General features: G+C 44.4%; 1 protein-coding gene across 48 annotated transcripts in view; it reads left to right on the forward strand.

The window, feature by feature from the left end:
* Positions 1-18,496, forward strand: part of NRXN1 (neurexin 1) — a 977,330-nt gene that overhangs the window by 723,054 nt on the left and 235,780 nt on the right. For all 48 annotated transcript variants that reach the window (XM_083432435.1, XM_083432438.1, XM_083432439.1 and 45 more), the window contains one exon: positions 4,311-4,492. In XM_083432435.1, coding sequence (XP_083288561.1) covers positions 4,311-4,492 — 182 coding nt within the window. The remainder of the gene's footprint in view (positions 1-4,310; positions 4,493-18,496) is intronic.

Consider the following 18,496-nt stretch of genomic DNA (forward strand, 5'->3'; position numbering starts at 1 on the left):
GGCTTTGTTATTGAGTCCTGTTTGTAGGCTTCCCATAGTCATCTGTGAGAACTGGGTTGGTGGACCAGATGGTATGATGCAACAGGCCCTTATTATGTTTCTATCTCAGGGCTGGAGTGCATCCTTTTGTCTTTAAGGATCTCAGGAAACAGACTTGGGATCGAGGAAGATATTTGAGGTGTCATAAGTAGACAATGCTGGAATCATGGTTCCACTGACTGTGGCACCAGGACTTGGTAGCCGACAGTCGTTTCTGCTAGCCAGCTTTGATATCCAATCCCAACATGGTAGTGCATCTGCATTTGTTCATTCATTCATTGCATCCATTAGTTGGTGCATAAGCAGGCTTGTCTGGGCAATGCACAATTAGAACAATTTATAATCGCAAGTCTGATAGATCCAGCAGCACAACTGTAAAGCAAGACAAGTAATTAAAAAGCGGAAATGATAATAATTTCAGGCATAATAAGGCAACCAAGCACACTGTAACACCAGCCATTTGTCATTATTCCCATTTGTCAAACAAAATACCAGTTAAATCAGTAATAACTCAGCCTCCGGTTAATGAGCACTGGACAGTCTTCTGGCATGTGTGTTTTAATTTTAATGTGCGATTCACTTCAAAACTTTTGATGATCTTTAAGACTGGTTTCTCCAAAAAGTTGCTTCTTCTTCTTCTAACAAAACCACATATATTTTACAACATTTAAGTTTCCTACTAAAAATAAATAAATAAATAAAATGAGGCCAATAAGATTTTAAAAATAAAATAAAATAAATCCTACCTAAAATATCCTGTTGAAAACATGAAGTATGATAAAACTTGCACCACCTTAAAGATTAAGGCTGCAACCCTAATAGTATGTACGTACTCATAAATAAATCCTAATGAATTCTCAGGGGCCTACTCCCAGCTGGGCTGGTGGTGTTAGGATGCAGCAATGTTGCCTCTCTGTTGGTCCTGGTGGGTGAAGTGGAGCACAGCTGATGCCGGGGGGGGGGGGGAGCATGCAGAGACTCAACCTCCAGCCAAAGCTTGTAGTAATCTACAGCCGATCATCCTCCCACCTGCAGTAGCCAGTGGGAAGCCCCCAAAATGGGACTTTTCAGGGCAGTATGCTGGAGGCTTTGAATCAGTGGGATCCAAAGACCTGTCTGCCCCACCCACACCCACCCCAGCCGTGCCTGCAGTAAAGATGGATGAGAAATCACCTCACCACATTCCACCTTGACCAGCAAGAGTCAGCAAGCCTTCAAAAGCTATGCCAACTTCACTGCTCCAATCGACCCTGCTGGGAGTGGCCTCGCTGCTTTGTTTGGTTTTTGGTTGGTTTAATATGGGTAGAATGGGTTTTCATAGGCTAGGTTTTGCTTCTCAGATACAGTTTTCCAAGTATAATCACTGAAACCCTAGCCATGTTTTAAAAAACAAACCAAAACCAACCATCCAAAAACTTGTGAACAAACCAGACTATGGAGATGGAGATCTTTCATTCCCACTCAACAGAATCTTGAGGTTTAAACCCAGCAGCCTGCTTAATGCAACTGCAAAGAGATGCTTCTTTGCTCTTAAGGACGCAAGACAAGCCAGCTGCATCAGGCCAATAGTCCAGAATCCTGTTCTTGTGGTGGCCAACCAGATGCCTGTGGGAAACCAGCAAAAAGAATCAATCACAAGAGTCCTTTGCCTTCCTGTGCTTTCTGGCACCTGGCATTCAGAAGCATTGCAGCCTCCAGCTGTGGAGGCACAGCCTAGCCACCATGGTCAGTAGTCATCAATAGCCCTCTCCTCTGTAAATATGTTGAATCCTTTTTAAAAGCTATCCAAGTTGGTAGGCATCACCAATGAGTTATGTAGCTTCACCATGCATTGCTTGAGATGTGTGGTGAGAAAATTCTTGTTCTGGGAAGAAGATACAGACCACCTGAAGATGCAATCCAGTTGACCTGGATTGTTGGCTGGGTTTGTTAGCTCATTCATAAACCCCAAAAAGGTTTTATTTAGTGATGTGAAACCCAATGAATACACAGGGAAGGTCTCTGTTCAGAAGTCACATCTCCATAACAACAACAACAAAAGCTTGTTAACTGTGCAGTGTCTTCCACAAATCAGTGGCATCTTTCATAGGTTTTTTGTAATAGTAATAATAATAATAATAATAATAATAATAATAATAATAATAATAATAATAATTTATTTATACCCTGCCCATCTGGCTGGATTTCCCCAGCCACTCGGGGCGGCTTCCAACAAAGTATTAAAATACAGTGGCCTGATAAACATTAAAAGCTTCCCTAAACAGGGCTGCCTTCAGATGTCTTCTAAAAGTCTAGCTGTTCTTCTCTTTGACATCTGGTGGGAGGGCATTCCACAGGGTGGGTGCCACTAACAAGAAGGCCCTCTGCCTGGTTCCCTGTAACTTGGCTTCTCGCAGTGAGGGAACCGCCAGAAGGCCCTCGGCGCTGGACCTCAGTGTCCTGGCAGAACGATAGGGGTGGAGATGCTTCTTCAGGTATACTGGACCGAGGCCGTTTAGGGCTTTAAAGGTCAGCACCAACACTTTGAACAGAGTGGTTGCAATCACAGGACTATAGGAGCAAGTTGCTGTTGTTCCATTCATTATTTTGTCCACTGCAAACTGGTCAACCCCATAAAACCATTGTTTGTATTTATATATTGCAAGTTGCATTTTAGAATAGGGGAAAATCTCTCTTTCTGCATCCTCCCCCAATGCTCTCCATGTAGTTGCTGTTGCCTAAACAAGGCACAGGCCTTGGCAACAACTTGGGACCCATGAAGCTTATATTAGCCTACCAACCATAGAAAATGGACCTAGAGGAGCTTAAAAAGAAATCCTCCTTTTGCTTTGGAGAGCAAATACCTAGCTCAGTAGTGGAGCACGTACTTTCATGCAGGAAATCCCAGCTTCAGTCCCTGTTGAAGCTGTCAGAAGGTTCAGGTGATTGCAAGAGTCTCTGCCAGGGAAGCGCTACCAGCCTGAGTCAACACAGTTGGCTTAGACAGGCAAAAAGGCAGACCTGGTAGAAAGCAGCTAGCTATTGGGTTCCAGGAAACTATGTGGCCACAATATATGGTTAGGGTTATTTTTGACATAGTGAACACCATAGCAAGAGCTAATGTAGTGTGTTGGACAAGGACCTGGGAAACCAGCATTCAAGTCCCCACTCAGCCAGGAAGTTCACTGGGTGACCTTGGGCCAGTCACTCCTATCAGCCTAACCTACCTCACTATATTGTTCTTTGGGGGGGGGGCGGTTAAAGGAGGAGGGAGAGAACCCTGTGGGCCACCTTGAGCTACTTGGAGGAAAAAGCAGAACATAAATGCAATAAACAGACAAACAAATGTCACACGGGCCCGGGGTTGTGATGTCTTCTTGGGCTGTGGCTCAGTGGCAGATTATCTGCTTTGTACACAGAAAGTTCCCAGGTCTAATGCTCAGCATCTTCAGAGTAACAACATCTGTGTGGCATCATATTGGCTATCCCTTACTTAAAGGCTTGGATCACCCAAGCATGGTGGACCATGGCTCAGTGCAGTGATGGCTTGGACAAGTAAATTTATCATCATCCATTAAATGCCACTGACAGAACAGGAACTCACAACATTTTTATTTTTTTAAAAAAAATGGGTTTCAGTGGAGTAATTTCACACATTCATCTGATAAACACCAAAGGCTGAGTCGCGCATGCAAATTTACTGCATTAAGTGATGGGTTAAATGACTGGGTGAGGCATTGCAGATCAAATTATTATATGTTACAGATTTAATGTATTTCACAGAAATGGAAAGCATGTAAACACAGATGCACAATAAACAAAATGGCCTGTGAGCTTCAAATCAGCAAGGAAATTTGTGACCCTCCAGGTGTTTTTGGGCTACAGCTGTCTTCATCCCTGACAGTTGACCATGCTAGGAGGAGCTGATGGGAGTTGGAGTCCCAATGTCTGGAAGGCCAGTGGTTCCTCAGGAGCTAGGAGTATGGCTTTGTGTGTTGAGCAGTTAAGGTTACAATCCTAACCACACTTAACTTGAGGGTAAGCCCCTGTTGAACTCAGTAGGACTTGCTGCTGATGAGACATGGTTAAGATTGTGTTGTATGTCTAAGGCGAGACCATCCCTGACAGGACAACGAAGGAGACCAAGATTTGAGGGTGTTTGTCAGAGAGTCAGTGTTCCAAGACTATAATTCCTGAAATATTTCTTAAACCTAATTTTCTTACAGAACATACATTAAAGAAAGAAAAGTCCAAAACACCTACCTAATATTTTTTCTTTCTCTCTCTTACAGCGGGAACGACTTACATATTTAGCAAAGGGGGTGGACAGATCACGTATACGTGGCCGCCCAATGATCGGCCCAGCACGCGAGCAGATAGACTGGCGATAGGGTTCAGCACAGTTCAGAAAGAAGCCGTCTTGGTGCGAGTGGATAGCTCTACTGGGCTCGGAGATTATCTAGAGCTACACATCGTAAGTACCATCAGCAAAATGCAATGTTGCTATTTATCTGTGTGTTTCGATTCCAGCTTCTGCTATGGCTATTACAATGCTATCCTTTCCTGAAATTGATTTCCTGCCATTGAGTAATGTTCTTTGGGTTGTTTCTTTTCTTTTCTTTTTTCCAAATGCGGTTAAGTGATTTATACATTTCAATCCAATTTTTGGAAGAGATTTTGGCATTGAGAGACTAATCCTATTGGTTAAGAGCAAAATGAAGGATTTAAAACCATTTTAGCCCCGCTGACTTCAGTGGGATTTAGCAAGGCTGCAGATTGGGTTCTGAATCACTTTGGAAAAACAGGGGCTTCCCTTTTGGCTACTGCAGTGATTTTTGACACCTGAATAACTTGATGAGTTCTATACTTGGTTGTGAGGATGGAGCTGTAATTAAGATTCAGGCCTGCTTAGAATATCCCAGTCACTTGGTGCATATGTATTTTTCTTCTTACTGAAAGCCTCTCAGCTTTTGACAGGCGGGATCCTCCTTCCAAATCCAATCTGAAAAATAATGTAAAGTAACTGGATTCATTTCCCTGAACTCTTAAATGCCAAAGACAGCTCTGAGGTTGCAAGTGTTTCCATGCATGTGTGATGCATCCTAGACAACATTAAGAGGAACGAAAGCTCTGATCTGTGGTGAACATATCACATCCACACTAAAAAGGGATTTATTATTGCCTCACTGTGGAAGGGGGCTGTACCAGCAGGTCTGAAGGGAGGCGGTAGCATGTGCCTTCATTAAGAGGACATTCCTGGACCACGAAGTGTTCCACAACTGTTACCCAGTTGCTAATATTCAATTTGGGGCCAACCTGCCTGAGAAGGTGCTTGGATGGAATTTCAATGTAGCTTCAGGCTTGATTTGGGGACTGAAATTGCCCTGGTTGATGACCTGTGCTGGGAGAGGGTCGAGTGGGCTCTAGATTTGGCAACTTTTGATACTTTTCTCCACTTCTGGACCACTGCTGGGAGATGGGGGGCACTGCCTTGCAGCAGTTTTGCTCCTGTATCCAAAGGCATTGAGTGACTGTTGTTTGGCCCCCGTGGGAATTATCCCATGGTTTTCTGTACAGCTCAGTCTTGTCACCTTTGCTGTTTAACATCTATATGAAGCCACTGGGAGTTGTCATCAGGAGATCTGAGTAGAGATTCCACCCATATGCTGATGGCCACCAGCTGTATCGCTGTATACCTGAAGGAGCGTCTCCACCCCCATCGTTCTGCCCGGACGCTGAGGTCCAGTGCCGAGGACCTTCTGGCAGTTCCCTCATTGCGAGAAGCAAAGCTACAGGGAACCAGGCAGAGGGCCTTCTCGGTAGTGGCGCCCGCCCTGTGGAACGTCCTCCCATCAGATGTCAAAATGATAAATAACTACCTGACATTCAGAAGACATCTTAAGGCAGCCCTGTTCAGGGAAGTTTCTAATGTGTGATATTTTAGTGTATTTTTGGTTTCTATGGAAGCCGCCCAGAGTGGCTGGGGAAACCCAGGCAGATGGGCAGGGTACAAATAAATTATTATTATTATTATTATTATTATTATTATTATTATTATAGCATCAGTACCAGGTGAGGGGGTGCAGGTGCCGAACCATTGTCTGGAGGTGATAATGGGCTGCATGTTGGCCACTGAATTGAAGCTGAATCCAGACAAGATGGAAGTTCTCTAGATGAATGGTTTGCATATATGGGAGCAGGCAAAATTGCCTCTTTGGGCTGGGGGAGGAGTCACATTTCCCTTGAAGGAGCAGGCACGTGGGTGTCATAACTTGTCGATCTCAGTGACTATGGATGCCTATGCCTGGCTTCAGAGGGTGTGCCAACTCTAGCCATTTCTGTATGGCCATTTCTGAAAAGCCATTTCTGTATGGCCATTTCTGTGTGGCCATTTCTGAACAGGGGTAGCCTAATGATGGTCAGCCATGTTCTTGCTGTTGTAATGCATTCTGCTGTTAGTGCATAATACAGTCCAGTCCAAAATAGATCTGTGGGGGGAAACCATCCATAAACCAGGATGCGTATCATCCATTTTGAGAGGTAACCATCATCATTGTTATCAATGATAGTAACATATTGCAGTTCAATTTATATGAACGTCAGGGGAGGATATATTAGTCCCAGCAGATTTGCAAAGGAATCTGTCAGAGGAATGGTAATGATCGCATTTGGCCGGGTGCATTGTTAATCCTGATGAGAGCCGACTGATCTCGCCATTACTGTGCAGTGATAAATTTTGAGCAGAAAACACAGTTGTCACCCTGAAAAGTCTAGCTGGGCAATTTCAAGTTGCCTTAGAGCAAATAAGTAGCAATCACCATGGAAAGTGTCTGGATTTTTATGGCATCATAAATAAATGATCAGTTGAGATAAACTTAACTAGGGCAGCCGGGGATTTTAGCAGTTTAGATTAATCTCAGCTTTGTTAATATATTAAGTTTGAGTTTGATTTAACAACCTTGCTACTTCGTTTGCCGAGGATGGAATAGTTCCTCTTGCAAGAAATTACTTATTGATCTATTAGCAATTTACACTTTTACCCTCGCAAAAAACGTTCTATGGTGATTATTCCCAAATTGCATTGTGCCATCCTGGTGAATTATGCGATTTCCTCTATTGCATGCAACACTTCCCCAACCTCCCAAGCTTCTCCACATCCCTCACATTCATGCCAGCCTATTTTGCCTGCAATTACGCTGACCAGCTGATATAATGCAGCAACCTTAGGGGCAGCTAAAACAGCATGGCAGGACTCGGTTCTAAATTTGGTGTTGTGCTCAGGTCCTGTTTGCAGGCTTCCCATGGGTCGTCTGTTGTGAGAACAGGATGCTGAAATAAATAGGCTGCTGACCTGATCTAGCAGATGCCCTTCTTAATGTTGCATGGACAATCTAGGGTGGTAGAAAGGTGCAGATTTTCCCTTTGGAATCTGTGCTTTGAATTGGCATGTGAAGTTGCACCATCTTGAGAAGATAGGAAGGACATAACATCCTGCTTACACATTTCTTCAGAGTAAAATATCTGCATCTAAAGATGCCTTTATAGAGGTAAAGGGCCATAACTCTGTAGTAGAACACAAGATCTGCATGTAGAAGATTTCAGTTTCAACCCCTGGCATCTCCAGGGGGAAAGACACCTGGCAGACTAGTATAGGGATCAGTGGTTGTCAACCTGTGGGTACACAGATGTTGTTGGACTACAACTCCCATCATTCCTAGCCAGCATGACCAGTGGTCAGGGATGATGGGAGTTGTAGTCCAACAACATCTGGAGACCCACAGGTTGAGAACCACTGAGCTAGATGGAACAATGCTGGAACAATCAGCTACCTGTATTGTCTTTTGGGACAGCCACTTGTCAGTCTAATCCTATATTGTCTATCCTGACTGGTAGCAGTCCTTTGTAGTCTGAGGAAGAGGGGGCATTACCTGCCACCCGATCCTTCATTAACTAGAGATGCCAGGGATTGAATTTGGGACCATTTATGTTACAGACCATTTCTGCTATGTGCAGCTCCTCACAGCGGCGGAGGAAGCTGTTCGGGCGCCTGGGATGTGTGCCCAGGGGTGGGGCGAGCTGCCCATAGGGGTGGGGTGCACCACGGGGCCTAGGGAATCTGCCTGCCTCCTACCACTCAGCTGCCCTACAGCTTGGGGGAGGCAGCGGGTGAACCGTTTGGGCAGTGATGAGAGATGTGTGACTTGGGCGCACTGTGGGCACCACAGTGAGTGCCGCCCGGCATTTTGTCACCCCCTGAGTGGTGACACCCGGGATGACCCGCCCCCACCGCACCCCCTTCCTCTGCCCCTGGTTCCTCATTCAGTATATATGTTTTAACAACGCCACAAACTTTTGTTCTGGAAACAGACAGCAAGTTTAATCAGAGGAATAAAAAACAGACCTACACATTTTACAAAGATTGATGTGAACCTAACGGAATCCAAGCTGATGGTAATTTGCTTCCTGATTGCTACTTGACCATTTGAATCAGCCTTTAATGCTAGACTAGAAACACAATTTACTTACCTAGCAATAGTCCTCCCAGATTAACCATTGCTAAACAGGGAACATTTTAAAGCACCCTGTCATTTATTACTCTTCCAAATCTTCAGCACAACAGACCCTGGAACAAAACTGATTTTTCTGAGCAGCGCCATAATTGTACAGAAGAACTTTATATTTCACGGGAATTGGCATTAGCACTGATTAAAATAAAAAAATGTTTTGAAATCTATTAGCAAAGCTTCCAAAGTTCTCTTTCATCTCAAATTAAGTTGAATCTCAAATGAAAAGGCTTGTCGACACAGATTCCAAAATTATTACGTTATGCAAAAATATGTTTATGTGTTTATTTGCATGCATACCTTTGGTTTGATGGTTTATTGAGGGCACTTCTGTTTGCAGTTGGAGAGAGTGTGGAAGTAAAATGGGATTTCTAGGCACAGTCCTAGTTAAGTGTCCCTGGCACATCAGGATTCTTTTCCGTTGTGGTGTATTTGATAGTCCAGTCTTGTGGACTGCTAACTTGTTCACATTTTAGCAGAAACCACTGTCATGTGAAAGTATTTTTCCCCCTCTCTCTTTTTAGAAAATAATTCATTGAATCTTGAGCAACCTGGTCTGCATTAGAGGCCTCTGTGCTCTAAAATATTCTTGCTGCACTTTTCCAGAATATTCAATCAATCAATCAGTTTGTTACTAGATATGACAGCCCATTAGGTAGTATAACATAATCAGGGGCCACATTCACACCCTACGTTTAAAGCACTTTGATACCAGTTTAAACAGTCGTGGGTTTCCCTCAAAGAATTCTGGGAGCTGTAGTTTGTTAAGGATGCTATGAGTTGCTAGGAGACTTCCCATGCCCCTCACAGATCTACAGTTCCAAGAGTGGTTTAACACTCAGTCCCTCTTCCCAGGGAACTCTGGGAATTGCAGCTCTGGACGGGGAATAGGGAATCAATGAATTGGCACCCAGAGTGCCAAAACAGGTCCTGGGTAGGGTGGGAGATGGTTGAAAAGAAGCTGTTCTGTGAGCTTTGAAAAAGCATGAATTGACCATGGATGGACCTGCCAATTTCATTTTCTCATTTTTCCAATCTGAAATTTGGTTTCCCAAATTTCTGAATCAGTTTTGCATCCATCAGCACTTTAGTGTTCATTTCTCCTAACACACATATTTTTGCATGTGATTTTGTTTAATATACACATTTTTGCAAGCAATTTCCTCTATTATCATGCATTTCTCTACATGTGCACTTCACTGATGCTCTAACCTAAGGTTGGCCTACAAGTCCCATCCCCACTGACCTTTGTCAAACTGGCTGGGATGGGTTGGAGTTGTAGTCCAACAACATCTTGAGACTCAAGGTTGAGGGACACTGCTCTAGCCTCTGCACAGCGCTGGGCTCCTCAGATCAGCTCCTTAAGGGATTCTGTAAATTGAAATTTAAGTGTCACCCTCTTTGGCTAATTCGAGTCACAGTGGACAGAGAAGGTTCTGAAAATAATAAAATAATTAGTGTCAAATTCCATTTGTGTTTGTCCAAGGCCAAGGTGGAGTTATATTAAATTCGGCAGCTTGCCAGTGCACAAAGCATTGCAATGTTAAAATCCAAATAGCACAATTCTATTAAGAATGGAGGAAAGGTTTGTTTGGCATCAGTGCTTTAGCTAGATGTGACAACTGAAGTTAGCATTTGCAATCCTGCCTCGGTACCTCTGAATCAGCACTGGAAATGAAATCAGATTATTAGGCATGGATAGGCACTACTTTTGCTACCTACATTTTGCGTCGAGCAAAGCCCAGATTGAATTTGGGTGGGGTTTTTCTCCCCGAGAGGAAACATTTGAGGAATTTTGAAGGTAGACCTCTCCTCCACACAGAGAGAATTAGAATATATTACATACTGATGGTTGGTAGCAGCCTAGAATAGTCTTGACTTATTCTGGATCTCTTGTCTGCATTTTTATTTAATACATAATAATGCAGAAGGGGAAAAAATCCAGTTAGCTTCCTGTGTGTACCATAGGGGGACATACAGCCCTCCTGCAGTGGAGAGGCAAACACCACACAAAGGAGAACTTTTGGGAGATATGCTGAGGTCACTGGGTCAGGTACATCAAACTTTATATGCTTCACAAACTCTATCTCATTAATCGTGACAGCCCTGCTAGGTATGCCAGTGCTGTTCTCCAAGTGTTGCAGAGCAGGGAGGAAGGACTTACATAAGGGTACCAAATGGGTAAGCTAGGAGCTGAACCTGGGTTTGCACCCTTAGCCACTATGCTGCACCAGTTTCTTGTTAAGCAACTGGCTTAGCTTCCAGGCATCCCCCCTGTGAGTCCTGCTGTGAGCCATGGGTTAAAAGATATCCTCTTTCCCCACAAATTGCTTGTGCATGGTAGACAAGAAACATTTGTGACACACTGAAGCAAAAGGACTGTGTGAACACACAGGAGGGTGTGATCATATGAACAGATGAAGCTGCCTATGCCAGATCAAGACTATTGGTCCATCTAATTTTGTATTGTCTACACGGATCAGCAGCTGTTTTCCTGGAGGAGTCTTTCTGCAAAGCAGATGCTCTAGCGCAGGCACAGGCAAACTTGGCCCTCCAGATGTTTTGAGACTACAATTCCCATCATCCCTGACCACTGGTCCTGTTAGCTAGGGATGATGGGAGTTGTAGTCCCAAAACATCTGGAGGGCCAGGTTTGCCTATCCCTGCTCTAGCACTAAGCTATAGCCCACCACTGCAATTCCAAGGCCAGCTAGGTTGTGGGAATTGGTGAGACCTGTCTAATCCTAGTGTGGACAGGGGCAATACAGGAAGGGGCAATTTCATGGGGAAAGCATGGTGCTTGAACGTTCTGCCTAGGACTGGACAACAACCATCAGTTAATATGGAATACAATTATCCTATCTTCTCCCTTGGGAGGTGCATAAACACTCAAAGCTGCAGAAGCTTGTGAGCCTTCCCACTGGCGAGATGAGCACTGCATCCTGGATGAAATTAAGGAGCCAAAGGAAGCTCCAGCACATTTGCCAGCATTCCACTGATGAAAACAGGGACAAGTTTGCACCACCCTAATTCTGATTCCAAGACTTTCTGCTTCAGTCCCCTCTCCCTTCATTGCATATTGCCAAAGGCTCTTCTCCGCTGATGGCATTCATTTACTCTGCAATATACCAACCTCCCAAGTTGAACAAAAGCCAAGAGAGGGTTTATTCTTTTGGTTAAAGTTATCCTTGGAAACATGAGCATATTGTCACATGTCACCCCAATCTCTGAGCAGTCAGAGACTCCAGGGTTCTAGTACTTGCCCAGAGTTTGGTTTCTTTAGAATGAAAGCTCTGTTGTGTCTTTAGAATATATGACAAAAAAAGGAGCCACCCATTTGTTTTATACAAGGCACAGAACAAAATTGTTTGGTTATGCTAATTGTGCTACTTACCTAGTCGACCACTTCGATAAAGGGACTGCTTTCAGTCATTTGTTCGTTTCATTTTATTTGTATACCACTTTCCCACAAAACAAACGATGCTCAAAGCGGCTTACAACAAAGAAATAGAGATGCATTTCACACAAACACTGCAGGAAACATTCATAAGACATATTCAACATATTTCATAAGAACATAGCAAAACAACAGCAAATACAATAACACACCCCAAAAACCCACATTCCAATACTATAAATATAAGAAGATTATTTAAGCATCATGCAGCACCCAGTATCAAAAATGACAAGGGAGCTTCACAGTTTCACCGTAGTCCTAGAAACAGCTCTCCCTTGATGTTTGCTCAGCGTCCCTCTCCTGCAGCAACTTCTTATAAGGCTCCCAAGGGCAACACTGCTCCCAATATGTTGATTGCCTGGTTGGGCAAGCTTGCTCTCAAACATTCCACCCTTACAGTTGCAGGATTCCAAGAACTAGAAGTGTCTCAGAGCATCATCCAGACTGACCCCCCTCCAAAACTCATTAACAATATGTTCCAGCATGCAGCAGCAGTCGTGTGTGACCTAGGAAGCAAGACAGAGTTCTTATTCCCTTAATTACTGGCTGGGGGCAGGTGGCATTTGCAGTGGGACTGAAGCATACAAAGGAGGTTGAACCCTTGCAGCCCCAGCTGTGATCCAAATTAAGATCTTTCTCTCCAGTGCTGCAATTAATATTAGAAACCATGTGCCCCTGAGTTTTCCGCTCGTTGAAATTAAAATGGAGCCCGTATGGTGAGGTAGGTTAGCGATCTGTGGTGAGTGTCCATTGTTAGCCACACTCAAAGTAGAGTCATTGCAATTAATTGCCATTCTTGGTGTATTTATATGCAGCGGTACCTCAGTTTACAAACAGTCCTGTTAAAGAACTATTCGGTTTACGAACTCTGCAGAACCGGTAGTGTTCCGGTTTGCGAACTTCACCTCGGTCTACATATGGTAGCCAAATGATGGAAGGGCACCAGTGGTGGGAGGCCTCATTAGAGAAAGCACACCTCAGTTTAAGAACAGATTATGGTTTAAGAATGGACTTCAGGAACGGATTAAGTTTGTAAACCGAGATACCACTGTACTGCATTTTCTGTGGTTTGCACAGAAGTCGAAGTCTAAATACAGTGACAATACACATAAAATATCACTGCAACATTAGAAGGAAAAATAATAAACAACAATGAACAGTTCATTTAATGTACATAAACATTTAAGTAAGTGCACACCTTCCTCCGAGATCAAGTCAAAGTATCTATTAAGCAACTCCCTTCCGAAGGGCTGGAGGGGGGGGGCGCAATCCAATTGAAACCAGCCATCTGCTGATGGCAACTACAGAGTCGTTCCCCATCCCCTTACTTCCCTGCAGTCCTTCCTCTGGTAACAGCTTGGCACAACTAACTTAAGTCCCTTAATTTGAGTAAATCTTAACTGGAGGTGACTGCTCAACATCTTGGATAAAGTGTTGAGATCATAGTCACCAGCACATTTGATGGCTGAACATATGAAACTCGCCAGCACATCGCATGGCTCCTGGCAATGGGAGTGGGAGGTGGGTGGGCACCTGACAAGTTGTTATTGTTTTATGTCCTTCCTGATGGAAACCCGTTTCCCCAGCCTTTGTAGTGTTTTGATGTGCGATGGGGGACTGCAGAGCACTGGCCACAGGAATTGAATTTTTTAAAAAAACATTGGCTCCCCTCCATCTTACCTTGATGCAAATAGCATATGATGAGAGACAGACAGAGAGGGGGGGAGGGAGCTGCTGTACAAAGGAAAGAGGCTTATTAAATAATATAAAATAAATTTAATTTATTAGAAGAAGAAGAAGAAGAAGAGAAGAGTTTGGATTTGATATCCCGCCTTTCACTCCCCTTCAGGAGTCTCAAAGCAGCTAGCATTCTCCTTTCCCTTCCTCCCCCACAACAAACACTCTGTGAGGTGAGTGGGGCTGAGAGACTTCAGAGAAGTGTGGCTAGCCCAAGGTCACCCAGCAGCTGCATGTGGAGGAGCGGAGACGCGAACCCGGTTCCCCAGATTACAAGACTACTGCTCTTAACCACTACACCATACTGGTGAAAAAGAAGAGTCTCTGCTCTGAAATGTTCCACCGTTGCTATCTGAGAATGGCCAGAACTTGAGAGCTTGAATAACTCATGGCCTTCCTATGCCCACTTCCCATGTTCTTTTTGTAATAAGCCTTCCTTAAACCCACAAGGAAACGATAGGTGCTGGGTCTAGTCTCAAAACAGCATCTGACCTAGATACCAGTTGTTGTGATGGTGGAAATCCTTTCTATTTCTACTCCACAATATTGAAAACAATTTATTCCCATTTAATGCCCGCCTGATCAGTGAAGTGGGGGTGTGGGTTGGCGGGGAGAAGAAATCTTTTGCCGCCTGCCTCCAGGTAAGCCATCAGTTATGTTGCAACGCGAGCTGTTAATTGCAAAGGTTTTGTGTACATGTCTGCAAGTTGCTGTGCTCAACTAGCAATAACTCTTGTTTGGAGCAGCGTCAGGGGATTGCACAGTTGCTTGGTACTGCTTGATTTGCTCTCCCCGGATCAGTTCTTTAGAGCATTCAGTGTGCTATTTTTCCAATGCTCTAATTGGCTATGTATGGTGGTGGGCCGGGGGGGGTGTGAATATCCGTTGCCAGTTATATGTTTGCAGCCTAAAATAAGATGGGTGTGCACTTTCACAGAGGCAGATCTTGTAGTGGGGCTCATGAACGGTACCAAGAAATATATGGGGGGGAAAGAGTTTTTGCTTTCCTGGAGCAAATGGTAAAAGCTATCAAAGAACAGTCAGCAAAAAAATAGCCAGAGAACTCAGTGCAGCAAATGAGAGTTTCAATGATTCCCCCCACCATTTAAATTAATTCTTGTTGGTTCCCATTGTGCATGTATATCCTATCTCTCTTTTTAAATAAGCAGACCAGAAGGCAGGCACAAGAAATATAGGATAAAAATGCAAATGTAGATAAAATATGTGGTTCGTTTTTAAATTTCCCCAGTTTAAAAGCAGAGGGATAAAAAAAAAAATGATTTGGAAAAATGGAGGGCAAGGGAAAGAGTGAATTTTTTAATGAAATTATAGTCTACATGAGGATGCTGTTCCATATGTAACATGCCAAATCCATTATGCCATATTTACAGAGCAAATGTTTGTGTAGGAGTATGAGCTGTTCATGCCTGAATCTTTTTTGTCATCTACAATATAATTAGTGCTGTTGTCATGATGAATCTTGCGGTTATTCATTATGCAGAGTCCCTTAAATTTATGAAAGAAAGGCTTGATCTAAAGAGCACCGAAGTCAACAAGAAGAATCACATTGTAATGGAAACTAGGCTTCCGTTACTCAAAGGCCCAGTTCTGTCCAAGGTGCTAATTCTGTGACAGGCCTGTACTAATTGAGATTCCAAGAGAGAGCTAACATTTAAAACTCCTCTGTCACCACAGTTCACTTTAACAACAATGCAAAACAAAAAACCTTCCTCTGCACATGTTGCAGCTTGTCAACATCCTTCTTAAATTGTGGTGCCCAGAACTGGACACAGTGCTCCAGGTGTGGTTTGACCGAAGTAGAATAGAGACGTATTATCTATGACATCCCTTGATCTGAACACAAGACTTCTGTTGATGCAGCCTAGAATAGCATTAGCTTTTTCTGCTGCTTTTGGTCTGCTAAGACCCCTAGATACTTGTCACATGAACTACTGCAATCCAGCTGTTGTCCCTCCCCCCATCTTATATTTGTGCAGCTGCTAGTGCTTCTAAGAAGAAGGAGCAATTATTCGTGCAGAGATTCTCCTTTGAAGACTGGCTATTCTGTTCATTTCTGCATTGGAAGTGCTTGAATGATCTAATTTTACCAGATGCAGAGATGCAGTATAAATATTCAGCAAAGGCTGACTGGATGGAGGCAAGGCTGGGACAGTGAATCATTCAGAGGGACAATGGGCAGCCTCCTCTGTGAGCATTTTAGCCTTACAGAAACCCTGAACCATGGAACTGAGTTTGTCTTCCAAGGCACAGGAATCCTGGCACAGTTTTGGATTTCATCACAGGAGACGGGTGTCGCGGGAAGCTCACCTTTCTCATCAGGACTTGGAAGTCAGGTGGGCATACAGTGGTGCCTCGGGTTACATACGCTTCAGGTTACAGACTCTGCTAACCCAGAAATAGTACCTCGGGCTAAGAACTTTGCTTCAGGATGAGAACAGAAATCGTGCTCCGGCGGCGCGGCAGCACCAGGAGACCCCATTAGCTAAAGTGGTGCTACAGGTTAAGAACTGTTTCAGGTTAAGAACAGACCTCTTGAACGAATTAAGTACTTAACCTGAGGTACCACTGTACTAAGTTTCCAGGATATGTTTTTCTTTTTAGTAAAACTCCACAGACCACCAGCTGCAGATTGGTGCAAAATAGTGGCTGGTGGATGACACCAAATGCCAAATAGTGACTTAGAGAACACAGCCAGTTTTCTTTTAAAAATTGTGGTTAGAGGCAACAGTAGATGGACCATGATGACTCAAGGAACTGGGCCAGTTGAAAAACTGTGCCTAAAGGGGCCTATTGACTATTGCCTCCCATATACAGAGCTGTTTTGGCTCCTTTTATCCGACTCACATCAGCAGTGTTGTTCAGCATCTCTAATTACTGAATTCATCTTCACTGTTGCCTGATACAGGTGTAATATCAAGAATCTTAGTGGTATGACAGGGTCACTACTTTTGACCCTCAGAGATGTTGCAAGGTCAGAGACCTTTCATTATTACTTTTGGGTACCGTGAGCAATTTTAATTGGCTCCCTAACACAGTTTTATTTTGTTTTAAGAACTGAGAGCATCCGGGCAGCAGCTCCTATAGCAGGGAGAGAGAAGCAATGCTGGCTTCAGCAGCCTGAATGAAGTTTGTGCGACCTTATGCAGATCCAGTTCAGGTCTGGGTCTGGTTCCAATTGCTAGTTATGACCCTCAACGCCCTAAAGAGTGGCAGGTCAGCTTATTGGAAGGGACACTTTCTGCAGTATGATGAGCCTGCCTGTGCATTGAGATGTTCAGGAGAGGCCCCTCTCTGAGGTGGGTTTGGCATAGATGCAGGGAAGCTTCCCACTCCCAGTTGCTGTACCCAGGATCTAGACTGGGGTGGGGTACCAGTGCTCCTCCAGACATTGCTATGCAACAACTTCCATCACTCCTGTGTTGGATGGGGCTGATGGGAGTTTCAGTGCAACGACAGCTGCTGGTCCAGCACAAGGAAGCCACCATCACATCACTTTTGCTGCCTTGACCATCTGTCCCACTTACAACTCAGCACTGGCTGTGCCTTGGCTTCCTGCTCTCACTCACCTCTGCCTCACTCTGAGGAGGCACCAGAAGTCTTTCAGTGCAAGTCATTCCCAACAGATCCTGCTGTGTTTAATTCAATTGGCCTTCACTTACCCCATTCGTTACTTCCAGATAATCTCTAGGTGCAGTCCACCCCCTCAGGAATATCCTGACCAGCAGCACAAATCCTCCCTGGTTTAATCCCCTCTAAATTCATCACCCGCCCAGAAACACCAGGGGAACTTAAAAGAAGATAGAGGGGGAAATTCCACACCATACTATTGAGATGGTTCCATCAGCACAAGCGTTTCTGCTTGCCAGGTAGAGCAGCCTCCGCTCTCCTCCTCCTGCTCTGTTATGGGGGTTCTCCTAACCCCCTCGAGCAGATTTGAGAAGGTTGCAAGGGGAGTATAGTGTGTGAAGTCCCACCATGTTAGTGAGACTCACTGCTCTGGCTTCTGCTTGCACAACAGCTTAGTTGAATCCAGTCCTTGGGGCCCATGTCCTTGTCTGCTGGGTCTGTTGTCGTTATCATGGGCAAGCTGTGTTGTCCATTAATTTCTCAAGCCCACCTAAGCTACTTCTTGTGCCAGCAAATTCTCTAAGTCAGTTCTGTGCTGTGCGGAAGAAGTGCTTTCTCTCATCTGCTGCCAATCAATTTCATTGACTGACCCCAAGTTCTAGTGCTGAGAGAGAGGGAGCAGGAGAAAATATCTCTTCACAATGCGTAATCCTTTAAACCTCTATCATGCACGGCCCCTGCCATCCCTCGCCCTTTCTATTTTTCAAACACAAAAGCCTGAAAAGCTTTAGCCGTTTCCCATAGAGAATGTGCTCCAGTTCTTTGGCCATTTTGGCTGCCAGATTCCAGTTGCACAATGACCTTCTTGAAGTTGAGCAACAAGAACGATTTGCACAGCAATGGTCCAGGTGCTGAGTGCAGCCCTCATGGCCTTTAAAGCCAGCCCTTGGGGTTTTCCCAAGGCCACACCCCTTGGTGTGGTGCCAGTGTGATGTAGTGGTTAAGAGCGGTGGACTCATAATCTGGGGAACCGGGTTCACGTCCCTGGTCCTCCACATGAGCTGCTGGGTGACCTTGGGCTAGTCACACTTCTTTGAAGTCTCTCAGCCCCACTCACCTCACAGAGTGTTTG

Source organism: Podarcis tiliguerta (genome assembly GCF_965153285.1).
Source record: "Podarcis tiliguerta genome assembly, chromosome: 3".
NCBI classification, from domain to species: domain Eukaryota; kingdom Metazoa; phylum Chordata; class Lepidosauria; order Squamata; family Lacertidae; genus Podarcis; species Podarcis tiliguerta.